The sequence below is a fragment of the Engystomops pustulosus genome, chromosome 7 (assembly GCF_040894005.1).
Source record: "Engystomops pustulosus chromosome 7, aEngPut4.maternal, whole genome shotgun sequence".
Taxonomy (NCBI): Eukaryota; Metazoa; Chordata; class Amphibia; order Anura; family Leptodactylidae; genus Engystomops; species Engystomops pustulosus.
This window is the reverse complement of record NC_092417.1, coordinates 5,703,271-5,721,136: the sequence shown is the minus strand read 5'-3', so window position 1 is coordinate 5,721,136 and position 17,866 is coordinate 5,703,271. Positions and strand designations below refer to the sequence as shown.

General features: G+C 48.9%; 1 protein-coding gene across 1 annotated transcript in view; it reads left to right on the top strand.

The window, feature by feature from the left end:
- Nucleotides 1-17,866, top strand: part of SHE (Src homology 2 domain containing E) — a 28,282-nt gene that overhangs the window by 9,661 nt on the left and 755 nt on the right. Inside the window, exons 2-6 of the mRNA XM_072114540.1 lie at nt 1,434-2,287; nt 2,487-2,613; nt 7,170-7,463; nt 17,153-17,303; nt 17,386-17,505. Of these exons, the coding sequence (XP_071970641.1) occupies nt 1,862-2,287; nt 2,487-2,613; nt 7,170-7,463; nt 17,153-17,303; nt 17,386-17,505 (1,118 nt within the window). The 5' untranslated portion in view covers nt 1,434-1,861. The remainder of the gene's footprint in view (nt 1-1,433; nt 2,288-2,486; nt 2,614-7,169; nt 7,464-17,152; nt 17,304-17,385; nt 17,506-17,866) is intronic.

Sequence of the window (17,866 nt, the reverse complement as noted above, 5' to 3'; positions counted from 1 at the left end):
TGACATGGTGATGGGTGTTATATAGAGGAGGGGTGACATATACAGGTGGGGGAGTTCTGCCTTTGTTGTGCTGTACATGGGCTCTGAGGGTCTGGTGTTTGCTGTATATGGGCTCAGAGGGTCTGGCGTTTGCTGTACATGGGCTCTGAGGGTCCGGTGTTTGTTGTATATGGGCTCTGAGGGTCTGGTGTTTGCTGTATATGGGCTCTGAGGGTCCGGCGTTTGCTGTATATGGGCTCTGAGGGTCTGGTGTTTGCTGTATATGGGCTCTGAGGGTCTGGTGTTTGCTGTACATGGGCTCTGAGGGTCCGGTGTTTGCTGTATATGGGCTCTGAGGGTCTGGTGTTTGCTGTACATGGGCTCTGAGGGTCTGGTGTTTGCTGTACATGGGCTCTGAGGGTCTGGTGTTTGCTGTATATGGGCTCTGAGGGTCTGGTGTTTGCTGTACATGGGCTCTGAGGGTCTGGTGTTTGCTGTATATGGGCTCTGAGGGTCCGGTGTTTGCTGTATATGGGCTCTGAGGGTCTGGTGTTTGCTGTATATGGGCTCTGCGGGTGCGGTGTTTGCTGTACATGGGCTCTGAGGGTCTGGTGTTTGCTGTACATGGGCTCTGAGGGTCTGGTGTTTGCTGTATATGGGCGCTGCGGGTCTGGTGTTTGCTGTACATGGGCTCTGAGGGTGCGGTGTTTGCTGTACATGGGCTCTGAGGGTCTGGTGTTTGCTGTATATGGGCTCTGAGGGTCCTGTGTTTGCTGTATATGGGCTCTGAGGGTCTGGTGTTTGCTGTATATGGGCTCTGAGGGTCTGGTGTTTGCTGTACATGGGCTCTGAGGGTCTGGTGTTTGCTGTATATGGGCTCTGAGGGTCCGGTGTTTGCTGTATATGGGCTCTGAGGGTCCGGTGTTTGCTGTATATGGGCTCTGCGGGTGCGGTGTTTGCTGTACATGGGCTCTGAGGGTCTGGTGTTTGCTGTACATGGGCTCTGAGGGTCTGGTGTTTGCTGTATATGGGCGCTGCGGGTCTGGTGTTTGCTGTACATGGGCTCTGAGGGTGCGGTGTTTGCTGTACATGGGCTCTGAGGGTCTGGTGTTTGCTGTATATGGGCTCTGAGGGTCTGGTGTTTGCTGTACATGGGCTCTGAGGGTCCGGTGTTTGCTGTATATTTGGGGAGCTGAGTGTGGGGGCTATGTCCTGCTGGAGGAGGGTCTGTGTGACATCCAGGGACCTGTATTCCAGGAGGTACTTCTGTTGAGTAGCGTCCAGCAAGCCATGGATGAGACCGCCTTCCATTCAGCCATAGAGGAAGTGCACTTCCTTCCCTTGGGAGCGACTGTTTTGTGGAGGACTGTCTGACGTGAATGTGTAATCAGTCACATCTCAGCTTCCAGAGTCCCACAAACCTCTGCCCCGGCCATTGTTCCTTGTGCCCACAGCTGAGGTCCCAGACCGCCCGTCTGTCCCCTTACACGAGCAGCGAGACCCCTGGACTACAGCGAAGACCATGAGAAGACAACTTCTGGTGGAGCTTCTGTAGACCACATCTAGGACACCTCCTAAGCCTGGACCCCATCGCGGGGTGTCTGTCGTCCCAAAAACGCCCCAGAAAACAATCAAAATACCCTCTGCCAGGAGTCATCGGGGTCAAGCTGCCACTACGAGGATAAGGCTGGGACAGAAGAGACCTCCAGCTGTCCCTGAACCCAACTCAAAAATAACCTTGGAGACCCTGGCAGCGGTGGGGGCTAGAGAAGCGGGTATAAGTCACTGGATACTGGGAACACCTGGATAGTGCCAGCCCTTGACTTGGGGCCCCTGTGGCCCTTTGGTTGTGGGAATAGTCCTTCCATTCGTGTGCTTGGTCATGGCCAAGTGGTTTAAAGAACTCCCCCTGTCATTGAAGAATGTCTCGGACAGAGCTAAACCAGGACTTCCAGGAGCCCGGACCCTCCCGAAAGTCGGGGCGTCCCGTAAAAATTCCTGCCCGGACTCCTCTGGATCCCAGAGTGCCTCAGTGAAGACCCGAAAGAACTCTTCCTCCGATGTACAGGGTAAAGGGGTGAAAGATGGCAGCCGCCTGTCCAGGGAGGGAATTCAAAGCTTCCTACAGGGCAAGAGCCGGAAAAACTCAAGGGATGAGGTGGGAATCCTCCGGGCCCCTAAGGGACACAGCACATACATCAACCGCCTGATTAAGGTGGACCCCAGCCTGCAGGAGAAGAATGGAAAGAATTTCCAAGATGGGGAAGAACCCGGACAAGACCAGGAGAAAGGCTTGAAGGAGGAGACGGTAAGTTCCCTTGTGTATCACCATAGATGGTGCTCTGCCCCTAGTGGTCACATGGTGTAATGGCAGGGGTCTACGATAACTATGTATGAGAGCGATGTATGTAAAAGTATACAAACCCTTTAAATACTCCGACATTGCCTTTAAATTATGTGTTGCTCAGTCATAGTGATACTTATCTTTACTTCTGACCCAAATGCAGATAATTATTTTAGAAGATTATGCCGACCCCTACGATGCCACGAGAACTAAAGGTCAGCGAGACGCCGAGAGAGAGGGGGAGAACGATGGCTACATGGAACCGTATGACGCCCAACAGATGATCACTGGTAGGTTCTGCTGTACCATAAGACATGAGGATGAGGGGGTGACACAAGAGCTTACAGTCTATGAGGATGAGGGGGTGACACAAGAGCTTACAGTGTATGAGGATGAGGGGGTGACACAAGAGCTTACAGTCTATGAGGATGAGAGGGTGACACAAGAGCTTACAGTCTATGAGGATGAGGGGGGACACAAGAGCTTACAGTCTATGAGGATGAGGGGGTGACACAAGAGCTTACAGTCTATGAGGAGGGACACAAAAGCTTACAGTCTATGAGGATGAGGGGGTGACACAAGAGCTTACAGTTTATGAGGATGAGGGGGTGACACAAGAGCTTACAGTCTATGAGGATGAGGGAGAACACAAGAGCTTACAGTCTATGAGGATGAGGGGGTGACACAAGAGCTTACAGTCTATGAGGATGAGGGGGTGACACAAGAGCTTACAGTGTATGAGGATGAGGGGGTGACACAAGAGCTTACAGTCTATGAGGATGAGAGGGTGACACAAGAGCTTACAGTCTGTGAGGATGAGGGGGTGACACAAGAGCTTACAGTCTATGAGGATGAGGGGGTGACACAGGAGCTTACAGTCTATGAGGATGAGAGGGTGACACAAGAGCTTACAGTCTGTGAGGATGAGGGGGTGACACAAGAGCTTATAGTCTATGTGGATGAGGGGGTGACACAAGAGCTTACAGTCTATGAGGATGAGGGGGTGACACAAGAGCTTATAGTCTATGTGGATAAGGGGGTGACACAAGAGCTTACAGTCTATGAGGATGAGGGGGTGACACAAGAGCTTACAGTCTGTGAGGATGAGGGGGTGACACAAGAGCTTATAGTCTATGTGGATGAGGGGGTGACACAAGAGCTTACAGTCTATGAGGATGAGGGGGTGACACAAGAGCTTATAGTCTATGTGGATAAGGGGGTGACACAAGAGCTTACAGTCTATGAGGATGAGGGGGTGACACAAGAGCTTACAGTCTATGAGGATGAGGGGGGACACAAGAGCTTACAGTCTATGAGGATGAGGGGGAGACACAAGAGCTTACAGTCTATGAGGATGAGCGGTGACACAAGAGCTTACAGTCTATGAGGATGAGGGGTAGACACAAGAGCTTACAGTCTATGAGGATGAGGGGGTGACACAAGAACTTACACTCTATGAGGATGAGGGGGTGACACAAGAGCTTACAGTCTATGAGGATGAATGGGTGACACAAGAGCTGACAGTCTATGAGGATGAGGGGGTGACACAAGAGCTTACAGTCTATGAGGATGAATGGGTGACACAAGAGCTTACAGTCTATGAGGATGAGGGGGTGACACAAGAGCTTACAGTCTGAGGATGAGGGGGTGACACAAGAGCTTACAGTCTATGAGGATGAGGGAGTGACACAAGAGCTTACAGTCTATGAGGATGAGGGGTGACACAAGAGCTTACAGTCTATGAGGATGAGGGGTGACACAAGAGCTTACAGTCTATGAGGATGAGGGGGTGACACAAGAGCTTACAGTCTCTGAGGATGAGGGGGTGACACAAGAGCTTACAGTCTATGAGGATGAGGGGTGACACAAGAGCTTACAGTCTATGAGGATGAGGGGGTGACACAAGAGCTTACAGTCTCTGAGGATGAGGGGGTGACACAAGAGCTTACAGTCTATGAGGATGAGGGGTGACACAATAGCTTACAGTCTATGAGGATGAGGGGGTGACACAAGAGCTTACAGTCTCTGAGGATGAGGGGGTGACACAAGAGCTTACAGTCTATGAGGATGAGGGGTGACACAAGAGCTTACAGTCTATGAGGATGAGGGGGTGACACAAGAGCTTACTGTCTATGAGGATGAGGGGGTGACACAAGAGCTTACAGTCTATGAGGATGAGGGGTGACACAAGAGCTTACAGTCTATGAGGATGAGGGGGTGACACAAGAGCTTACAGTCTCTGAGGATGAGGGGGTGACACAAGAGCTTACAGTCTATGAGGATGAGGGGTGACACAAGAGCTTACAGTCTATGAGGATGAGGGGGTGACACAAGAGCTTACAGTCTATGAGGATGAGGGGGTGACACAAGAGCTTACAGTCTAAGAGGATGAGGGGGTGACACAAGAACTTACAGTCTAAGAGGATGAGGGGGTGACAAAAGAGCTTACTGTCAATGAGGATGAGGGGGTGACACAAGAGCTTACAGTCTATGAGGATGAGGGGGTGACACAAGAACTTACAGTCTATGAGGATGAGAGAGTGACACAAGAGCTTACAGTCTATGAGGATGAGGGGGTGACACAAAAACTTACAGTCTATGAGTATGAGAGAGTGACACAAGAGCTTACAGTCTGTGAGGATGCTGGGTGACACAAGAGCTTACAGTCTATGAGGATATGGGGGTGACACAAGAGCTTACAGTCTATGAAGATGAGGGGGTGACACAAGAGCTTCAAGTCTATGAGGATGAGGGGGGGCACAAGAGCTTACAGTCTATGAGGGGTGACACAAGAGCTTACAGTCTATGAGGGGTGACACAAGAGCTTACAGTCTATGAGGATGAGGGGGTGACACAAGACCTTACAGTCTATGAGGATGAGGGGGTGACACAAGACCTTACAGTCTATGAGGATGAGGGGGTGACACAAGAGCTTACAGTCTATGAGGATGAGGGGGTGACACAAGAGCTTACAGTCTATGAGGATGAGAGGGTGACAAAAGAGCTTACAGTCTATGAGGATGAGAGGGGGACACAAGAGCTTATAGTCTATGAGGATGAGGGGGTGACACAAGAGCCTACAGTCTATGAGGATGAGGGGGTGACACAAGAGCTTACAGTCTATGAGGATGAGGGGGGTGACACAAGAGCTTACAGTCTATGAGGATGAGGGGGTGACACAAGAGCTTACAGTCTATGAGGATGAGGGGGTGACACAAGAGCTTCAAGTCTATGAGGATAAGGGGACACAAGAGCTTCAAGTCTATGAGGATGAGGGGACACAAGAGCTTACAGTCTATGAGGATGAGGGGGTGACACAAGAGCTTACAGTCTATTAGGATGAAGGGGTGACACAAGAGCTTGCAGTCTATGAGGATGAGAGGGTGACACAAGAGCTTCAAGTCTATGAGGATAAGGGGACACAAGAGCTTACAGTCTATGAGGATGAGGGGGTGACACAAGAGCTTACAGTCTATTAGGATGAAGGGGTGACACAAGAGCTTACAGTCTATGAGGATGAGGGGGTGACATAAGAGGTATAAGAACTTGTATAATGGTCCTGTTATTCTTTATAAGACAACAGAATAAAATAATATAATAAATAGAGATGTTGCTGCTTGAAGCAGTCAGCCGCATCTTATATACAGAGTCCTAGGTGATGCTGATGTAGAGAAGCCTGGAGCTCGGTATGTGGTAATTGCCGGATAACAGGCGGGAGGAGGACACAGGATGGGTTTGTAAAGGGAGAGGTGACATTTCATGCAGTTAGTGAGAGTGATAGATCTGCCTAAAGAGATGGGTTTTAAGGGCACATTTAAGGCTTTGTAGGTTGTATATTAGCCTGATAGTCCGGGGAAAGGACATTCCAGAGAATTTGTGCAGCTCTGGAGAAGTCCTGGAGACGTGAGTGACATATATAAGTGACATATGACATCAGTGACGTCACATATGTGATATTGTTCTCTCGTGTCTTGTGTTTCCCTGTTCCCACTACTCTTTTTGTCTCCTTCCATCATATTTTGGGGGAGGGAGGGGATGTTAGTCTCATAGTGAAACAAACAAGGTTTCCGGAAAGATCTGAGTATTAACCCCTTTGTTGCTGTCCCCTCTGAGCTATCCATCACATGGAATCAGTGGAAGCTCAGGTGGAAGTTCATGACCCTGGAATATATGTGGGACTATGGATCCTCCAATCTCGTCTCCTTATCTCCAGCTCCAGGAGGAAACTCCAATTTCCTGCCCCCCCTCCATGTCCCGGGAGGTAGCCTGCTGTATCATCAGTGTGGGATATCTATAGGGATTCGTGCACATACTCTATACCTCTCTATCCGTATTGTCACCCAGGTGTATAGTGTGTGATGGGACGCTCCCTGATATCACCATGGGCTTATTATAAGGGACACCACTGCTGTATATGAATGGGGTGTTTAGGGGGTCACTGATCCCAGACTGTTCATTAAAGGTATTTTCCAAACTCTGCGTGTCTGGGTGTGACTTCCTCGGCCGCTTCCTGCCTCTCAGGACGGCTTCCGATGGGGAATGGCTCCTCTCCAAGAGGAAGGATACTCTGGCGGCAAACAGGATGGGCTCCATCGCCATGGAGTCAGTACAATCCCGGCTCCCTCCATGGAGCAGGAGAAAGGGTGAGGGGTGACACTGCATGCATTGCACAACTACAACTCCCATCATGCCTTGACAGGTTGTAGCTGGAACTGTAGTTCTCCGACAGGGTCACAGGTCAGGGTTACTGCATTACAGCAGGGGGGCTTTGTCTGTATATACTCCTATTCCTGGTGGATACAGCGCCCCCTGTGTGAGATTTTTCATGTCCGATCTTGTGTTGCAGAGATCCGTCGGCAGGGCTCCAGGGACCCCCTGATCACTGAGCTCCTCCTGATGGAGCTGGGCTCCCAGACTGAGGTGAAGACGGAGGTGAAGAGACAAGGCTCGCAGGAGCTTCTGGGAAAGCCCCCCCAACTGTACGACACCCCTTACGAGCCCCCCGAATCCGAGCTGAATGTGGAGGAGCAGAAGCCGCGGATTGCAGATGGAACGAGGCCGGAGAACGACGAGCGGCCTGCGGGGGAGTACGAGCAGCCCTGGGAGTGGAAGAAGGAGCACATTGTCAGAGCGCTCTCAGGTATATCTTACATCCCATATCTCATGCCTTGTATCTTCTGTCCCGTATCTCACATCCCGTATCTTGTGTCCTGTCCCATATCTCACATCCCGTATCTCATGCCCTGTATCTCCTGTCCCATATCTCACATCCCGTATATCTCATGCCCAGTATCTCCTGTCCCATATCTCACATCCCGTATCTCTTGCCCTGTATCTCCTGTCCTATATGTCACATCCCGTATCTTGTGTCCTGTCCCATATCTCACATCCCGTATCTCATGCCCTGTATCCCCTGTCCCATATCTCACATCCCGTTTCTCATGCCCTGTATCTCCTGTCCTATATGTCACATCCCGTATCATATGCCTTGTATCTCCTGTCCCATATCTCACATCCCGTATCTCATGCCCTGTATCTCCTGTCCCATATCTCACATCCCGTATCTCATGCCCTGTATCTCCTGTCCTATATGTCACATCCCGTATCATATGCCTTGTATCTCTTGTCCCATATCTCACATCCCATATCTCATGCCCTGTATCTCCTGTCCCATATCTCACATACCGTATCTCCTGTCCCATATGTCACATCCCGTATCTCATGCCCTGTATCTCCTGTCCTATATGTCACATCCCGTATCATATGCCTTGTATCTCCTGTCCCATATCTCATGCCCTGTATCTCCTGTCCTATATCTCACATCCTGTATCTTGTGTCCTGTCCCATATCTCACATCCCGTATCTCATGCCCTGTATCTCCTGTAACATATCTAACATCCCGTATCTCATGCCCTGTACCTCCTGTCCCATATCTCACATCCCGTATCTCATGCCCTGTATCTCCTGTCCCATATCTCACATCCCGTATCTCATGCCCTGTACCTCTTGTCCCATATCTCACATCCCGTATCTCATGCCCTGTACCTCCTGTCCCATATCTCACATCCCGTATTTCATGCCCTGTATCTCCTGTCCCATATCTCACATCCCGTATCTCATGCCCTGTATCTCCTGTCCTATATGTCACATCCTGTATCATATGCCTTGTATCTCCTGTCCCATATCTCACATCCCGTATCTCATGCCCTGTTTCTCCTGTCCCATATCTCACATCCCGTATCTCATGCCCTGTATCTCCTGTCCCATATATCACATCCCGTATCTCATGCCCTGTATCTCCTGTCCCATATCTCACATCCCATATCTCATGCCCTGTATCTCCTGTCCCATATCTCACATCCCATATCTCATGCCCTGTATCTCCTGTCCCATATCTCACATCGCGTATCTCATGCCCAGTATCTCCTGTCCCATATCTCACATCTCGTATCTCATGCCCTGTATCTCCTGTCCTATATGTCACATCCCGTATCATATGCCTTGTATCTCCTGTCCCATATCTCACATCCCTTATCTCATGCCCTGTATCTCCTGTCATATATCTCACATCCCGTATCTCATGCCCTGTATCTCCTGTCCCATATCTCACATCCCCTATCTCATGCCCAGTATCTCCTGTCCCATATCTCACATCCCGTATCTCATGCCTTGTATCTCCTTTCCCATATCTCATATCCCTTATCTCATGCCCTGTATCTCCTGTCATATATCTCACATCCCGTATCTCATGCCCAGTATCTCCTGTCCCATATCTCACATCCCGTATCTCATGCCCTGTACCTCCTGTCCCATATCTCACATCCCGTATCTCCTGCCCCATATCTCACATCCCGTATCTCATGCCCTGTATCTCCTGTCCTACATGTCACATCCTGTATCATATGCCTTGTATCTCCTGTCCCATATCTCACATCCCGTATCTCATGCCCTGTTTCTCCTGTCCCATATCTAACATCCCGTATCTCATGCCCTGTACCTCCTGTCCCATATCTCACATCCCGTATCTCATGCCCTGTATCTCCTGTCCCATATCTCACATCCCGTATCTCATGCCCTGTACCTCCTGTCCCATATCTCACATCCCGTATCTCATTCCCTGTACCTCCTGTCCCATATCTCACATCCCGTATCACATGCCCTGTATCTCCTGTCCCATATCTCACATCCCGTATCTCATGCCCTGTATCTCCTGTCCTATATGTCACATCCTGTATCATATGCCTTGTATCTCCTGTCCCATATCTCACATCCCGTATCTCATGCCCTGTTTCTCCTGTCCCATATCTCACATCCCATATCTCATGCCCTGTACCTCCTCTCCCATATCTCACATCCCATATCTCATGCCCTGTATCTCCTGTCCCATATCTCACATCCCATATCTCATGCCCTGTACCTCCTGTCCCATATCTCACATCCCGTATCTCATGCCCTGTACCTCCTGTCCCATATCTCACATCCCGTATCTCATGCCCTGTATCTCCTGTCCCATATCTCACATCCCGTATCTCATGCCCTGTATCTCCTGTCCTATATGTCAAATCTCTGTATCATATGCCTTGTATCTCCTGTCCCATATCTCACATCCCGTATCTCATGCCCTGTATCTCCTGTCCCATATCTCACATCCCGTATTTCATGCCCTGTATCTCCTGTCCCATATCTCACATCCCGTATCTCATGCCCTGTATCTCCTGTCCTATATGTCACATCCTGTATCATATGCCTTGTATCTCCTGTCCCATATCTCACATCCCGTATCTCATGCCCTGTTTCTCCTGTCCCATATCTCACATCCCGTATCTCATGCCCTGTATCTCCTGTCCCATATATCACATCCCGTATCTCATGCCCTGTATCTCCTGTCCCATATCTCACATCCCATATCTCATGCCCTGTATCTCCTGTCCCATATCTCACATCCCATATCTCATGCCCTGTATCTCCTGTCCCATATCTCACATCGCGTATCTCATGCCCAGTATCTCCTGTCCTATATCTCACATCCCGTATCTCATGCCCTGTATCTCCTGTCCTATATGTCACATCCCGTATCATATGCCTTGTATCTCCTGTCCCATATCTCACATCCCTTATCTCATGCCCTGTATCTCCTGTCATATATCTCACATCCCGTATCTCATGCCCTGTATCTCCTGTCCCATATCTCACATCCCCTATCTCATGCCCAGTATCTCCTGTCCCATATCTCACATCCCGTATCTCATGCCCTGTATCTCCTGTCCCATATCTCACATCCCGTATCTCATGCCCTGTACCTCCTGTCCCATATCTCACATCCCGTATCTCATTCCCTGTACCTCCTGTCCCATATCTCACATCCCATATCACATGCCCTGTATCTCCTGTCCCATATCTCACATCCCGTATCTCATGCCCTGTATCTCCTGTCCTATATGTCACATCCTGTATCATATGCCTTGTATCTCCTGTCCCATATCTCACATCCCGTATCTCATGCACTGTTTCTCCTGTCCCATATCTCACATCCCATATCTCATGCCCTGTACCTCCTCTCCCATATCTCACATCCCATATTTCATGCCCTGTATCTCCTGTCCCATATCTCACATCCCATATCTCATGCCCTGTACCTCCTGTCCCATATCTCACATCCCGTATCTCATGCCCTGTACCTCCTGTCCCATATCTCACATCCCGTATCTCATGCCCTGTATCTCCTGTCCCATATCTCACATCCCGTATCTCATGCCCTGTATCTCCTGTCCTATATGTCAAATCTCTGTATCATATGCCTTGTATCTCCTGTCCCATATCTCACATCCCGTATCTCATGCCCTGTATCTCCTGTCCCATATCTCACATCCCGTATTTCATGCCCTGTATCTCCTGTCCCATATCTCACATCCCGTATCTCATGCCCTGTATCTCCTGTCCTATATGTCACATCCTGTATCATATGCCTTGTATCTCCTGTCCCATATCTCACATCCCGTATCTCATGCCCTGTTTCTCCTGTCCCATATCTCACATCCCGTATCTCATGCCCTGTATCTCCTGTCCCATATATCACATCCCGTATCTCATGCCCTGTATCTCCTGTCCCATATCTCACATCCCATATCTCATGCCCTGTATCTCCTGTCCCATATCTCACATCCCATATCTCATGCCCTGTATCTCCTGTCCCATATCTCACATCGCGTATCTCATGCCCAGTATCTCCTGTCCTATATCTCACATCCCGTATCTCATGCCCTGTATCTCCTGTCCTATATGTCACATCCCGTATCATATGCCTTGTATCTCCTGTCCCATATCTCACATCCCTTATCTCATGCCCTGTATCTCCTGTCATATATCTCACATCCCGTATCTCATGCCCTGTATCTCCTGTCCCATATCTCACATCCCCTATCTCATGCCCAGTATCTCCTGTCCCATATCTCACATCCCGTATCTCATGCCTTGTATCTCCTGTCCCATATCTCATATCCCTTATCTCATGCCCTGTATCTCCTGTCATATATCTCACATCCCGTATCTCATGCCCAGTATCTCCTGTCCCATATCTCACATCCCGTATCTCATGCCCTGTACCTCCTGTCCCATATCTCACATCCCGTATCTCCTGCCCCATATCTCACATCCCGTATCTCATGCCCTGTATCTCCTGTCCTATATGTCACATCCTGTATCATATGCCTTGTATCTCCTGTCCCATATCTCACATCCCGTATCTCATGCCCTGTACCTCCTGTCCCATATCTCACATCCCGTATCTCATGCCCTGTATCTCCTGTCCCATATCTCACATCCCGTATCTCATGCCCTGTACCTCCTGTCCCATATCTCACATCCCGTATCTCATGCCCTGTACCTCTTGTCCCATATCTCACATCCCGTATCACATGCCCTGTATCTCCTGTCCTATATGTCACATCCTGTATCATATGCCTTGTATCTCCTGTCCCATATCTCACATCCCGTATCTCATGCCCTGTTTCTCCTGTCCCATATCTCACATCCCATATCTCATGCCCTGTACCTCCTGTCCCATATCTCACATCCCATATCTCATGCCCTGTATCTCCTGTCCCATATCTCACATCCCATATCTCATGCCCTGTACCTCCTGTCCCATATCTCACATCCCGTATCTCATGCCCTGTACCTCCTGTCCCATATCTCACATCCCGTATCTCATGCCCTGTATCTCCTGTCCCATATCTCACATCCCGTATCTCATGCCCTGTATCTCCTGTCCTATATGTCAAATCTCTGTATCATATGCCTTGTATCTCCTGTCCCATATCTCACATCCCGTATCTCATGCCCTGTATCTCCTGTCCCATATCTTACATCCCATATCTCATGCCCTGTATCTCCTGTCCCATATCTCACATCCCATATCTCAATATCTCATGCCCTGTATCTCCTGTCCCATTTCTCACATCCCGTATTTCATGCCCAGTATCTCCTGTCCCATATCTCACATCCCGTATCTCATGCCCTGTATCTCCTGTCCTAAATGTCACATCCCATATCATATGCCTTGTATCTCCTGTCTCATATCTCACATCCCTTATCTCATGCCCTGTATCTCCTGTCATATATCTCACATCCCGTATCTCATGCCCTGTATCTCCTGTCCCATATCTCACATCCCCTATCTCATGCCCAGTATCTCCTGTCCCATATCTCACATCCCTTATCTCATGCCCTGTATTTCCTGTCCCATATCTCACATCCCCTATCCCATGCCCAGTATCTCCTGTCCCGTATCTCACATCCCGTATCTCATGCCCTGTATCTCCTGTCCTATATGTCACATCCCATATCATATGCCTTGTATCTCCTGTCCCATATCTCACATCCCGTATCTCATGCCCTGTATCTCCTGTCCTATATCTCACATCCTGTATCTAATGCCCTGTATCTTCTGTCCTATATCTCACATCCCATATCTTGTGTCCTGTCCTATATCTCACATCCCATATCTCATGCCCTGTATCTCCTGTCCCATATCTCACATCCCGTATCTCATGCCCTGTACCTCCTGTCCCATATCTCACATCCCGTATCTTGTGTCCTGTCCCATATCTCACATCCCGTATCTCATGCCCTGTATCTCCTGTCCTATATCTCACATCCTGTATCTCATGCCCTGTATCTTCTGTCCTATATCTCACATCCCATATCTTGTGTCCTGTCCCATATCTCACATCCCATATCTCATGCCCTGTATCTCCTGTCCCATATCTCACATCCCGTATCTCATGCCCTGTATCACCTGTCCCATATCTCACATCCAGTATCTCATGCCCTGTATCTCCTGTAACATATCTAACATCCCGTATCTCATGACCTGTATCTCCTGTCCTATATCTCACATCCCGTATCTTGTGTCCTGTCCCATATCTCACATCACGTATCTCATGCCCTGTATCCCCTGTCCCATATCTCACATCCCGTATTTTATGCCCTGTATCTCCTGTCCCATATCTTACATCCCTTTTCTCATGCCCTGTATCTCCTGTCCCATATCTCACTTCCCGTATCTCATGCCCTGTATCTCCTTTCCCATATCTCACATCCCATATCTCATGCCCTGTACCTCCTCTCCCATATCTCACATCCCGTATCTCATGCCCTGTACCTCCTGTCCCATATATCACATCCCGTATCTCATGCCCTGTACCTCCTGTCCCATATATCACATCCCGTATCTCATTCCCTGTATCTCCTGTCCCATATCTCACATCCCGTATCTCATGTCCTGTAACCCCTGTCCCATATCTCACATCCCGTATTTTATGCCCTGTATCTCCTGTCCCATATCTCACATCCCTTTTCTCATGCCCTGTATCTCCTGTCCCATATCTCACATCCCGTATCTCATGCCCTGTATCTCCTTTCCCATATCTCACATCCCATATCTCATGCCCTGTACCTCCTCTCCCATATCTCACATCCCCTATCTCATGCCCTGTATCTCCTGTCCCATATCTCACATCCCCTATCTCATGCCCTGTATCTCCTGTCCCGTATCTCACATCCCGTATCTCATGCCCTGTATCTCCTGTCATATATGTCACATCCCGTATCATATGCCTTGTATCTCCTGTCCCATATCTCACATCCCGTATCTCATGCCTTGTATCTCCTGTCCCATATCTCACATCCCGTATCTCATGCCCTGTATCTCCTGTCCCATATCTCACATCCTGTATCTAATGCCCTGTATCTTCTGTCCTATATCTCACATCCCATATCTTGTGTCCTGTCCTATATCTCACATCCCATATCTCATGCCCTGTATCTCCTGTCCCATATCTCACATCCCGTATCTCATGCCCTGTACCTCCTGTCCCATATCTCACATCCCGTATCTTGTGTCCTGTCCCATATCTCACATCCCGTATCTCATGCCCTGTATCTCCTGTCCTATATCTCACATCCTGTATCTCATGCCCTGTACCTTCTGTCCCATATCTCACATCCCGTATTTCATGCCCTGTATCTCCTGTCCTATATCTCCCATCCAGTATCTCATGCCCTGTATCTCCTGTCCCATATCTCACATCCCGTATCTCATGCCCTGTACCTCCTGTCCCATATCTCACATCCCGTATTTCATGCCCTGTATCTCCTGTCCTATATCTCACATCCTGTATCTCATGCCCTGTATCTCCTGTCCCATATCTCACATCCCGTATCTCATGCCCTGTATCTCCTGTCCCATATCTCACATCCCGTATCTCATGCCTTGTATCTCCTGTCCTATATCTCACATCCCGTATCTCATGCCCTGTATCTCCTGTTACATATCTAACATCCTGTATCTCATGACCTGTATCTCCTGTCCTATATCTCACATCCCGTATCTTGTGTCCTGTCCCATATCTCACATCACGTATCTCATGCCCTGTATCTCCTGTCCCATATCTCACATCCCGTATCTCATGCCCTGTATCTCCTGTCCCATATCTCACATCCTGTATCTCATGCCCTGTATCTCCTGTCCTATATGTCACATCGTGTATCTCATGCCCTGTATCTCCTGTCCTATATCTCACATCCCGTATCTCATGCCCTATATCTCCTGTCCCATATCTCACATCCCATATATCATGCCCTGTACCTCGTCTCCCATATCTCACATTCCGTATCTTATGCCCTGTATCTCCTGTCCCATATCTCACATCCCATATCTCATGCCCTGTATCTCCTCTCCTATATGTCACATCCTGTATCTCATGCCCTGTATCTCCTGTCCCATATCTCACATCCCGTATCTCATGCCCTATATCTCCTGTCCCATATCTCACATCCCATATATCATGCCCTGTACCTCCTCTCCCATATCTCACATCCCGTATCTCATGCCCTGTATCTCCTGTCCCATATCTCACATCCCGTATTTCATGTATCTCACATCCCTGTATCTCCTGTCCTATATCTCACATCCCTTATCTCATGCCCTGTATCTCCTGTCCCATATCTCACATCCCATATCTCATGCCCTGTATCTCCTGTCCCTTATCTCACATCCCATATCTCATGCCCTGTACCTCATCTCCCATATCTCACATCCCGTATCTCATGCCCTGTATCTCCTGTCCCATATCTCACATCCCGTATCTCATGCCCTGTATCTCCTGTCCCATATCTCACATCCCGTATTTCATGCCCTGTATCTCCTGTCCTATATCTCCCATCCAGTATCTCATGCCCTGTATCTCCTGTCCCATATCTCACATCCTGTATCTCATGCCCTGTACCTCCTGTCCCATATCTCACATCCCGTATTTCATGCCCTGTATCTCCTGTCCTATATCTCACATCCTGTATCTCATGCCCTGTTTCTCCTGTCCTATATCTCTCATCCCGTATCTCATACCCTGTTTCTCCTGTCCTATATCTCTCATCCCGTATCTCATGCCCTGTACCTCCTCTCCCATATCTCACATCCCGTATCTCATCTCCTGTCCTGTATCTCACATCCTGTGTCTTGTGTCCTGTATCTTCTGTTCAGCATATCGTGTCCCGCATCTTGTACCCTATATCTCATGTCCTGTACCTGTTGTTCCATATCTTGTTCCCAATAGCTAATGTCAGACAATATCATATACCCTCTTTATTACGACCCATAACTTAGGTCCTGTATCTCATGCCCTGTACATCCGGTCCCATATCTCACATCCCGTATCTCATGCCCTGTTTCTCCTGTCCCATATCTCACATCCCGTATCTCATGCCGTTTCTCCTGTCCCATATCTCACATCCCGTATCTCATGTCCCATATCTCACATCCCATATCTCATGCCCTGTACCTCCTGTCCCATATCTCACATCCCATATCTCATGCCCTGTACCTCCTGTCCCATATCTCACGCCCTATATCTCCTGTCCCATATCTCACATCCCATATCTCATGCCCTGTATCTCCTGTCCCATATCTCACATCCCGTATCTCATGCCCTGTATCTCCTGTCCCATATCTCACATCCCATATCTCTAATCTGGTGTCCCACATCTCTTGCCCAGCCCCTTGTGCGCTTCATCTTCATCCCATACCTCATGTCAAATATCTTACAATCCCTTATGGTCCATATTTTAGATCCCGCATCTCCAGCCCCATATCTTGTGCCCCGTATTTTGTTCCTTACGTCTTACGGTCTGTGTCTTATATCTGTATTTCTGTTTTTCCTTATCTCACATCCAGTACTTCATGTCCCATTAATCTGATGTCCTGTATATCTGATGTCCCCCGAATCTTATATCCCTGGATCTCACATCATCCATTATTGTCATTCCCTTTAGTCCAGTTTGAAAGTAGTGAGCGTCCTCTGGTGAAGGAGGAGGGCGTGCGGCTGCACCAGCGCCAGAAGAGTTGGACCGCCAAAGTCCTGAAGAAATCGGAGTCTGAGCTGAGTGAGAAGGTGGATCCTGCGCTGCCCCTGGACAAGCAGAGGTAAGTGCTGGGCACTACACGGGGGGTCGGCTGTGGTCACTGTATTCAGGGTGTTATACATTGTGCCCCCTCTTGGCTACAGTTGGTATCACGGGGCAGTGACTCGGGCAGAGGCGGAGAGTCGTCTTCAGTCGTGTCGTGAGGCGAGCTACCTCCTGCGCAACAGCGAATCTGGGAACAGCAAGTACTCCATCGCCCTAAAGTAAGTACACGAGCACGAGAAGGGGACAGTCGCCTATAAGACAGGTCCATGACTTGTGCTCAGACCCCACAGATTACACTCAGACAAGGCCCTAAAACTAAATTTAGGTTCAAGATCAAAATCATAAAATTAATTCAGACCCCTGACCTTTAAAAATCATGGAGGTCCCAGGCCATTACCCACCAGAGCCCAGGCCGAACCTCAAAGACCTAAAGTAGACCAGATATCTAAAAGTCATTCAGATCATGCTCTATGCCCCTTAATTCAGATTCCGAAAATTATCTTTGCCCCCATTTGAGCCATCTTAACTGGAGAATTTGGACCAGTCTCCTAAAATGAATTCAGTTATGTTTATACAGAC